This window comes from Micropterus dolomieu, linkage group LG22 (genome assembly GCF_021292245.1).
Source record: "Micropterus dolomieu isolate WLL.071019.BEF.003 ecotype Adirondacks linkage group LG22, ASM2129224v1, whole genome shotgun sequence".
Lineage (NCBI taxonomy): Eukaryota > Metazoa > Chordata > Actinopteri > Centrarchiformes > Centrarchidae > Micropterus > Micropterus dolomieu.
In genome coordinates, this window is record NC_060171.1 from 25,724,102 (window position 1) to 25,735,742 (window position 11,641).

At 40.0% G+C, this 11,641-nt stretch overlaps 1 protein-coding gene across 1 annotated transcript in view; it reads left to right on the forward strand.

The window, feature by feature from the left end:
- Window positions 1-11,641, forward strand: part of LOC123961870 (protein arginine N-methyltransferase 8-B) — a 47,264-nt gene that overhangs the window by 33,659 nt on the left and 1,964 nt on the right. Inside the window, exons 7-9 of the mRNA XM_046037640.1 lie at window positions 3,447-3,562; window positions 7,937-8,087; window positions 11,030-11,151. Coding sequence (XP_045893596.1) covers window positions 3,447-3,562; window positions 7,937-8,087; window positions 11,030-11,151 — 389 coding nt within the window. The remainder of the gene's footprint in view (window positions 1-3,446; window positions 3,563-7,936; window positions 8,088-11,029; window positions 11,152-11,641) is intronic.

Genomic DNA, 11,641 nt, shown 5'->3' on the forward strand with positions numbered 1-11,641 from the left:
ATATAGAGATGATATTGTATGTAGGTTTATACTGCAATAATAGCAGTATCAAATATTCAAAATAAACCATCACTGTAATAACCATGAAAAAAAAAAAAAGGAAACTGTATCAAGGTCTGAAAAAACTTATGTAGCATAAATATGTTGTTTTCTAATTTGTGTAATTATATATTGAAGCCCATTACTGCCACGTAAAGAAACATTTTTGTTCTTATTATTATTAAGTGGTTTTGCCATTATTGAGATAGATTTTGAGTTCTGAGGTATTAAGTCCTAATTAAGAGATTCTAACTCAAACATTCGTGTGCATTTGTGTGACCCTTAGAGTCGGAATGGCCACATTTATGGGAAATACATCAAGTTCAAATAGGCTATACCAGAATTTTCCATTTTACAATGATTTGGGATTTTTGTGGATTTGTGGCAGACTTTGGTTTTCATTTCATCCATCTCAGGACCCCTCAAAATTATCTTGCAACCCCTAATGGGGGTCCCAAACCCCAGGTTGGAAACCACTCCTTTAAAATAATAGTTTAGCTATGATGCTACAGCTAAAACCAGGGATAAGGTAACTTTATTGGAAATTTTATTATATTCATAAGAAGTCAATAATGTTAAGAGGATTGTTACATTATTAACTACTACCTCATATTATTATCTTTTCTAAATAATAGTTATAGTCCTGTAGTTAAATACTTGAAGAGCAGCTCTACTGGAACAATGGCTGAGGAATGAAATGTCACCAACTCTATAATGTAGACTTTTTATAATGTGTTCAGGATTAATTGCTGAGTTATTTCCTTGCCTCGTTTGTCAAACAGAAACCCGGTGGATTAATGTTTCCTGACCGGGCCTCTCTGTATGTGGTGGCCATAGAGGACAGGCAGTACAAAGACTTCAAAGTGCATTGTAAGTTCAGCGTGAGAGTGTGTACGTATGTGGGGCTGGATCGTAGACTGTATGTAAATACAGGCTGGATGTGTGTATTACCTGAACCTGGATGGCTCGAATTACGGGGTGGATTAGGGGGTTTGACCCCCTAATTAAGGCTTGAACCCCATCAGCAGTTCAGGGGGGTGTTTCTTACCTGTCATTCTAAATATTACAATATTTTTCCCGATATTATGCCTAACCTAACCTTGACGTTGAACGTCTTTGCCCAAATCACTCGCAGAGCAGCTGATCCAGTCTAGTCCACCACATGCCAGTGGAGACTCTGTAAGTTATAATGTCAGTAGTTACCTTTTAGCTATCTAGCTTCTTTAATACAATTAACTTACCTTCAGAGTTTCGTAATTAGCATTTATTTAACTTAAAATGAGCTATGTGGTGTTAGCTAGCTGATAGCCCACCCTTTCATTTCATTACCATTATATCATTTCATATTTTATTTTATTAGCCAACACTGGTGCTTGGCATTAGCTTTGAAAATGAGGATTGGTTATTCCTACACATCTTGACATAAATATAGAGTTCATTATTTCATTTATAAAGTAGTATTTTGTGCGTCTTTCTACAAGATGCATGATATTTTTTTTCATTGTGGAATTCAGGAGTTTTACCTGACTAGGTAAATGTTAAAATCCATGTTTGTTATTTAAAAGATATTCAGTTATATTTAAGTAGCGCAAATTCATAACAAAAGGCATCTCATTGCACTTTTTATATAAAGCAGGTCTAGACAGGACTCAGTACAGTACTGTTTAACATTATTTACAGAGGCTCAAAAATTGCCAATTCCCCAAAACTGTATGAACGCAGATTAGATTGCATTCACAGTCAACATGAGCAAGAGCAAAGGAAATATTCGCAAAAACAATTTGAAACTTAAAACTTGAAATGATAAGAATTAGGAATTAGATATGATAATGCAGACAGTATTTTATGATAGAGTCAACATTGTGTGGGCCTGTTTTGAGCGGTCCTGATGGTCTGCTGTTGTGTGTACAGTTTTGAATAGAATAGTGCTCTGACTACAAATGTTGCCATGTGGTATGGGGCAACCATTAACTGGTGTAATGAATTAGATTTATCATCATCTACAGACTGCACACATTAGTTATATAAGCAAGGATATTAAGCATTGTAAGATTTTAGTTTTCTAAAGCCGACGCCTGCTCTGTACTAGGTTTTCTTTTTGACCTGGAAAAAAATTAGACCCCCCCCCCACCCCGCCACCCCCGCGGTTGTCATGGTATAATTCGCACCCTTACTAACCTGGACTGTGAAATGGAACTGTACCTGGTCTATTCTGTGTAGCTCCCTGGTGGCTATAACCAGGATTATGTCTCTACATTGCAAATGAACACACACCTCGATGTCGTGCTCACAAAAGTGTGGGCTCATACACAACCTTTTCCAGCTCTGCAAACGATTTTGAACTTTTCCACAGGCGTAACACTGGGGGCGATAATTGATATTATAAGTCAACAAGCCTCTCCATCTCTGTATCATCCCACTCTAAACCTGCCAGGAGGACTGTGGGCGATGTTTTGCTGCTGGACACAAAGCAGCACCAAACTCAGTGTTAGGCCAGTGCACACCCCAGATGACAACAAACAGAACAATAGCCAACAGACCTCCTACTCACACTCCCCAATACATCTGGGAAATAATACAACCACACTGCACCAAGAAAGTCATATCGCACTGGCTGACAGCATTGCAAAGCTTTCCTATGGTATCTGGATACTAAAATTCAGTCTGCCATTATTCTGCATTTGTAAAGTTTCCATATAGTCAGACTGAGACGAGTGGTGAGACAAGTGCACATATTGACCACCACATATTTCTCTCCAGGCAGAGGGCCCAAGACGACCTTTAGACTAAGTTAGAAGTGACCTTATGAAGCACTTCAGTACTCTAAGAGCATCCTGTAGTCATTAGCGCTACTCTATGCTGAACACTGACTTTACAAGTAGCCAGCAAGAAATGCAAATACACTACATTACAAAGTCCCTGGGGGTTTGTGACCTGTTCATTATCACCAGCTCTCTGACGCACACCCAAGTAGCTCTCTCTTTTTGGGTCATGATAGAGATGTTTGCTAACACACTATCTTAAGGAGCTTAATAAATAATGTATGGAAGGATTTAGTAACAGCAGCAAGGATTTCCAAGGCAGGAGTGGAGGCTGCATTCAAGGAGGCTCATGTTTACAAATCATCCCCGATTACTATGTGACTTTCATCCGTCAAAATGAAAATTGTATTGTATTTGACAGGAGGTCTAACTCCAGGTCATTTATCATTCTGAGAAACTCTGTGAGTAAGACCCCGACTTGTATTGTTTTACAGCTGCACACCAACTGTTTACATGTCCTTTGGCTTTTCCCACCCTAGAAAATGGAATAGAAACTTGGAAAGAAGTCCTGTCATGTGTTTGCAATTTACAAAGACTAACAGAAAACATGGTGTCAAAGTAACTCAATGATGCTGTGTTTATCAGGGTGGGAGAATGTGTATGGCTTTGACATGACCTGTATCCGTAATGTGGCCATGAAGGAACCACTAGTGGACGTAGTGGACCCCAAACAGGTGGTGACCAACTCCTGCCTCGTCAAGGTTAGTAAAACACTGACACTGACTATATTTTATTTACATATCTTATTTATATACAATATTTTATACAGTCCCCTCCAAAAGTATTGGAACGGTAAGGCAAATTCCTTTGTTTTTGTTGTTCACTGAAGACATTTAGGTTTAAGATCAAAAGATGAGTATCAGTCAAGAGTTCAGAATTTCAGCTCTCGTTTCATGGTATTCACATCTAGATTTGTTAAACTCAGGACATACCAGCCTTTGTTTGAACCCACCCATTTTTCAAGTGAGAAAAACTATTGGAACATGTGACTTGACAGACTTGTTTCTTGTTGCCCAGGTGTTGCCTTTTAGGTTGATTGTCAAAACATTAAATAGCTCTGCATGACTAATTTAAGTTTTCATCCTTGGTTCAAACCAGCCTGTTAGACGTCTGTTGCTCAGTACACCAGTAGTATTTCTTTTTCAGGACATTCCAAATTATTGTGCTTGCTCTGCCCAATGTTTGTCCAATGGCCCTGGTCGATTTTCCTTCTTTTCTCAGCTTGACAGTGAGGTTTTCTCCTATAGACAGCTCTCTGGTCTTCATGTTGGTTTAGCCTCTTTAACAGGAAATGCTGTGATGGTTATGGACAGAACGGACCCAAACGCAACGCTTCAGGTTTCTAAAGAGGTTTATTGAGGGAAAAAGGGGATGAAGAGGGGCTGGAGAAAGGGGGGAAGATGGGCACCGGCAGACATGGGCGCGGGGGACCGAGGAGCTGGCGGAGCAGGAGGGGTTCAGGCGAGAGAGAGAGAGAGGAGACACAGGAGAAACCAGGATGCGAAGGAGGAAAAGAAAAACAGCGCACTCACCAACAGCCGGGCTGCCACCGCAACAAATGCAGTCTTAATAGGTTTGAACCAAGGATGAAAACTTAGACTAGTCATGCAGAGCTATTTTAATGTTTGGACAATCAACCTAAAAGGCAACATCTCAGCAACAAAAAACATCTGTCAGTCACATGTTCCCATACTTTCGTTAGATCACAGCAGATCTTAATGCTGTGATCTAATACAAACGGTGATATGTCCTAAGTTGTTTAACACATCTAGATGTGAATACCAGGAAATAAAAGCTGAAATTCTGAACTCTTGACTCATACTCATCTTTTGATCTTAAACCTAAATGACAAACAAAACCAAAGGAATTTGCAATACTTTTGGAGGGGACTGTATTTGACAATATACAGATGCTCAATTTATCACAAAGCCTGACTAAATGTCTGTTTTCTGTCTCTCAGTTGGTTAGTACACCACTTTGGTTCAAACTGAAATATCTCAACAACTTTAGGATGGATTGCTATAAAAATTTGGTATAGATACCCATGGTGCCTAGAGGATTAACATTTGAATAACTTTGGGTATCCCTTAACTTTTCACTTAGTGGCATCTTTTGATCATTTTATTCAATCATTTACTTACAGTTTCTGACTAAATACCTGCAAAACTATTGACATTTCCATAAGCCTCAGATCAACTTTATGTTTAGTGCTATTTAGATAATGATAGACATATGCATAGATACATCTGCTTAGCATTAGCATGGTGGCATTGTCAGTGTTAGCACGTTAGCATGCTGATGTTATCATTTAGCTCAAAGCAACACTGTGTCTGTGAGTACAGCCCCACAGAGCTGTTAGCATGGCATTATTGTGTGACATGGCTTTACCACTTCACACAATAATGGCCAGCTAACCTAACCATCCTATTTCCCCATATGTGGTATGAGAGCATTATAAAGGTTGCATGCACACTTGTGTTGTGTTATAGTAATGCCATTGATGGCCAGTGGCTGCAACACCAACAGCCTATCAAAAAAAACATCTTTATCAAGGTTCAAAGTTCATTCCTGACCTTGGAAACAGCAGTTAGGAATGCAGTCTTACCACAGGGTTCATTTAGTAGCTCTTCTGGAGTTTTCAATCCTATTCCCACAGTTTTCCAGCTAACATGGACATCAAAGCCTCTTAAAGTGTTCAAAAAAAAAGAAATATCTGAACAAACTACATCTTCTGGTGAAGATCATGTGATATGATAAAAAGCCATTCATGGAACACACCATTACCACTATTTTCTAATGCCAGTTCACTTGTCAGCTGACTTCCAAAAGTTAGGAGCTGAGCATACAGTATGTTACAAGGAGTGATTAAACTGTATAATGTCAATACATTAGCAGTTCCCATAGAGAATGCTAAGTAAAGTGGCTATAATAAACTATAATGCAGAGATGCGAGCATGATTACAGTGGTAAAACACACACACACACACACACATACTTAGTGGCGTTGATTGACTGGTAAACATAATGTACTACATGCTGTGGCTAGCACAGTATGAGTAGGACCTTGATGTGCGGCTGTTGCCCTGTCTGTGCCTCTCACTGTGTGGATTAGAGCGATCAGGCTGCTGTGCCATGCATGTCAATAGTAGCCCGTCTAGCCCTCCTGATTGTGTTCCTTGTCATAGTGACCTTCTTATCGCTGGCAGTGATGAGACAGCTCTGTCCTGTCTCACCTCTATTCTGGAGGAATATTGCTGTGTGATCATATCTCGACTTCAGTGTTGGTGATCGCCAGGCACCCGGTTTTTGTTTTCTTTGATACTAGGCAGCCTTTCTTTTTAAATGCAGCGAGATATTACATACAACCAGCAAAGAAATCAGTCGTGAAAGTTTAATAAAAAGATCTATGAAGCTGGTGGGAATGCTGCTTGTCTTTGAAATTTATTTTAAAAAAAGAAGCCTTACAACAATGATACCCTGCTGACAAGCTTTATTGTCTTTAAATGGATTACTGAATGACCTCATTAAAGTTGTATAGCCGAGGAGTAGTACACATAGGACCACATGTTATTAAACTGCTGCTTGAAACTTTGGTAGGAATACTCAGTGAGGATCATTATCAAGTGTAATCCTGCAGAAAATAATTTAACATTAACAACCTGCATGATAGTGCTCTCATTGTTTTTTTTGCCTTTATAGTAATTGCAAGAGGATAAACATTGCACTGCATTATATTGTTGTCTTAAATTTTAAAAAGAGAAGTTCATACTGGATGAACAGAGCAAACATCTGGCAAACGTGTTTCTGGGAGTGATTATTTCTAAAGACAGCGGGGGGAATCTGACATTAATATTGCATTGTTTTTATTGCCAACAAACATAAGGCTTATTCTTCCACAGCAAATGTTGCATCAGACATCAAAGCCAGCCAGCTCGCAGTGAATATTTATTAGCAGCGATGGTACATGAAACAAGATTATCACATCTCTGCCTACATGTTGGCCCTGCAGTACTGTAGGTTTCAGGTGAGCTGCACTCCCCTCTGTTACTCAGTAAGCAAAGCTAACATGATATGTTGGCGCAGTGCCGTTCACACTCCACAGTAAACCAGGAACATCAAGTTCTTCTCTGAACATGTCCTTGTGGAACGATATCAGATACCCCAGACATTTACAGATTTGGGGTTGCTAGCACTGTGTATGAATAACACCTGGAGCCTGACAACTGTTAGAGCTCCGAGATGACCCCGGTCCTGCTATACTTGTTCTAAACGAGGGTCACTGGCCTCATTCTTGATGGTTATTAGGATCTTGGCACAGCTCCAGTGGTGTCTAATGCTGACCATATCTTTTTTTGCAGGTGGAAGCTGTACTGTATCTCTTGGTGGTGTTGTTTTTTTGGTCCAATTGATGTACTGCATGTGACATTACACATTAGATTTTTGTTAGATAGCAAGATTTTTTTGTTGGTGGTCTGAATAGGTAGGAAAAATGTCAGAATAAAATCAGTTACATCCTAAAAGAAAGTTTGACATTTGGGGAAATATGTTTATTCCCTCTTTAGCCAAGAGTTAAATGAGAAAAACGACACCACTCTGTACCCTAAGAATCAAGCTCCTGACAGCAGCCAGTTATCTTAATTTAGTGGTAAGACGGGAAAGAAACAGTTGGCTTGGCACTGTCTAAGTAGCAAAATTGACCTTCCAGCACATCTAAAGCTAGCTGATTTCCCGTTATATCCCGTTGTTTAATTCACAATACATTGTTTTAACACTTCAACAAGTTTTTGTGTGGTTTTTAAACCACCTAGCTGTTTACCCATTTTCAGTCTTTGTGCTAAGCTAACCAGCTGCTGGCTGTAGCATCATATTTCTCATCTAACTCTTGGCAAGAAAGCAAAAATATTCCTTTAAAAGGGGAAAATGGTGTGTAGATATATATAATATAATAATAACAAATAGACAGCCCTTGATATAACCAAGGTCCTTATAACATCTCTGATATAACCAATGACTTTTGGTGTCAAGAGTTTTGTGGTCCAGACATTTAAGAGCAGTTCATCTCTTTGCTCCTACAGGAGGTGGACATCTACACAGTGAAGCCCGAGGACCTCTCATTTACCTCAGCGTTCTGCCTGCAGATCCAGAGGAACGACTACATCCATGCACTGGTCACCTACTTCCACATCGAGTTCACTAAGTGTCACAAGAAGACTGGTTTCTCCACCGGTACGATGACTCATGTCTCTTACTTACAGGGCAGCAAGGATCTAGGTGTATGAGTGGGTGTGTATGTGTAATCATTAGAGCTATATGTATTATATTGACAGTAATGATAACCTAAAAAATTATTAATCTCCTCTGTGAGAGAATCAAGTAAAGCTTCAGCAATCCCTAGAAGTCAAATTGAGTATGTCCCTCAAGTCTACTTTACATTACAGCAGGGTGGATGCTTTACTGAAGCGGTGGGTTCGGTTACTCATTAATTGCATTGCATTGCAATCCTGAAGAAGCAGGCCCTTCTGGTTCTCAGCAAGGGAACAAGGGAAAGTGATGGCCTGAACTTGAAATCGAACATCCCTTACGAACTTCTCACAAATCTACCTAAATTTGATTGGATGAAAGCACAGACCAAATAAAGCACAAGTAAGCAAAAAAGGGCAACAGAATAGTTTGATATTTTGTTTTTGGTGCAGAGAGTTAGATGAGAAGATGATCTCTTATGTCTGTTATGACTCATTAAATATGAAGCTCCAGCCAGCAGACACTTAGCTTAGCTAAGCATAAAGACTGAAAGCAGGGGGACACAGTTAGCCTGCAGTTTTGTCTTGTTTGTTTAATCCGTACAAAAACATATTGTTTTATATCCTTTGTTTTTGGTACAGATTTAACAATCAAGATAATTAGTGAATTAGTTAGCTTTAAGGGTGTTGGTCTGTTACCCTAAGACAGAGCCAGGTTAGTTATTTCCCCCTGCTTTATCATAGGTCTTTATGCTAAGCTAAGCCAACCGCTGCCTGGTTGCAGCTTCATATTTAACAGACAGATATGAGAGTGGTATCAATCTTCTCATCTTACTCTTGGCGTGAAAGCGAATTTTACCTACATGTCAAACAATGAGAGTAGAAGATTCACAAACTTTAGCTGTACATTTTAAATGTAAATGTAATCACTAACTAACCAATGAGTGTCTGACATTATGTTTTGGTAAATCATGGGGAATACTTGTGCTGGTAGCAAGCATTTCATACACTCCTGTAAGGGAGAAAAAATTAGGGAACAAGGGCGGATATTGCTGGATTTGTTTCATATAAACTGGAACTGGATTTCACTTTATTTGGGTAGACAGAAAGCATTCACAAGCAAACATTTTATGTGGAACTGAAAGCTCCCAGCGGCCTGGAATCAAGACCATGAGTTGGAGGACAGCTTCACAAGGCACTTGCACTATTAATGTAACTAAAGTAAAATGGGAGTAACTGGCTTCAAACATCCCAGGTTATACAATGGTCCATTTCTCAAGCTCATTGTGTTTCATGCCCTGTAACAATTGGTAGCTGGTAGTTTGGCCTTGCAGGAAAGGTAAAGGGGGAAAAAAACGCCAGGCTCTTGTCAGGAACTCTGTGTGTGTGACTGACCTCTAGTGGTAGTGGATGATATGGTACATTGAAATGATCTTGAAAGCAGAATGTATCATTGTAAAGGGTGCTTTGAACAACAAATCTACTGGCCTTCTGGTACTGGTAATAGTGTGTAACCACTGATAATTTTATTGATCACATCACAGCATCACCAGGACCATGTATCTTTTCCAGAAAAACGTATATTTTTAAACTATTTCCTAACATCAGCTTTTTCTGCCCTGCCCTCTTCCTTACTATTGATTTTCTGTAAGATTCTCTGATAAGCAAGGGTTCCAGTGTCAGAACTGAAGCCTTGTCTGCCAAAACTTTAAGATACAGATCTAAACTTACGCACTAACAGCCCAAGCTTGTTATTGATTCCCCAAACAGTCCTGAATGACAGTCGTATCAGACACACACACACACACACACCCACACACAGACTCTCAGCCAATGAGAAAAACTCAGGCCGGGGTCAAAGATTAAAATTCATGCTGGTCAGTAGAAATGCCATCTCATCTACTGAATTAGCATATGAAACACAGCTAGCTTGTCGGTGTCTTTAAAACGCTGAGAGCTAGGCCAGTGCAGCAGCTGTGCTGATTGGCAGGCCCTTTTATCTATGGATTCACAAAGAGCTTGTCTATAAAGGCAGAGCTTCCGAGCTGCCCCAGGACAGCTGGCAGAAATTTTTGATTTAAGCTCTACTGACCTTTTGAATCTCAGCCAAGCGATCAGCGATGATCAGGGCGCTGGGGGAATGGTCACATTTATTTCAGGGCTTTGGGTGTCAGTTTCTACCTGTCTTTCCATACACACACAAACGTGCGGATGCAGATGAATGCACATTACGTAGCACAATAGATCCAAAGTGGAACAGAGATGAAAGGAGATGACTCGAGCAGAGGAGAGGTCAAGAATGCAGACATGCATTTCTTTCACTTCAGTGCTGTCATCTTGAACTCAAGCAGAGCTACCTGCTCTTTTTTTGCACCATTGCTTCACAACAAGGACTCAGTTCCCTGTCTCTGCTCTTTCTCTGCACAGTTTGTGTTTATTCTCTATCTGACATTCAAGCCAGGTAGATAGGAGACTGTGCTCTGTTAGCCCCATGATGGACTGACAACCTGTCCAGGGTGTCTCTCTGCCTTCTGCACAGTGTTTGATGGCATAGACATCAGATCCTTGGTAATACTGAAGAGGGTAAACGGAGCAGAGAAGCAAACAAATGCATTGTTGACAAGGGGATGATATTTACTGTTGCTTTCTGTCTGAGACGTTTGGTTGGTGTGTTGCGAAAGTTATTGTCGGTTATTATATTTTTCACAACCTGGCAACCGGTCAACAGCTCTTATTAATGGCTAATTGATCAATAAAGCATCCATACATGATTTATTAAGCATTATTATTATTCGTCATTAGTAAGAACTTGAAACCCCTTAGAAAGACTGCCTTTTTTGAAAGTGGTGGCACTCTGTTATAAAATAAAATGGTAGATGTTCATTTTTAAAGTGTGTGTGTTTCTGTGAATGTGTGTATGTGTCCCAGCACCAGATGCTCCATACACCCACTGGAAACAGACAGTGTTTTACCTGGAGGACTATTTGACGGTGCGGAGAGGAGAGGAGATCACTGGCAGCATTGCTATGAAGCCCAATGAGAAAAACATTGTGAGTATTGTAAAAGCCAATGTTCACATTGTGTAATTAGAATGTAGAATAATATCTGCCTTTCAGTGAAATATTGCATGTGAAGTTATGTTTAGTGGCAGTAGATATGTATATATATAGCCTATATCTATATATATACTACATACAGCATGTACGAAAATATAGAATACAAATATAATCTTTCACAGTGTTATTGTTCTATCCCAGCTAAGAAGTGACTCATTTCCTGCGCTGCCTGCCTACAACAGATTGTTTTCTCCTCAGTGTTGGATAGCGGTCAAATCGGCAGCAGCACTGCAGTGACTTCCAGACAAACAACAACAGATTCTATTGTTGACCTTGTCAGCGTCCTCTCCTCCCCTGCTGGGACGGAGAAGTGGTGCCAGCTTCCTCCTGTTGTCTGACACAGTCTGTGCTTATTTAACACCATGTTCTGCTGTCAGGTCAAAATGGAAAATCTGATAGTGCTCTCATTTTTAACACCCCCCCC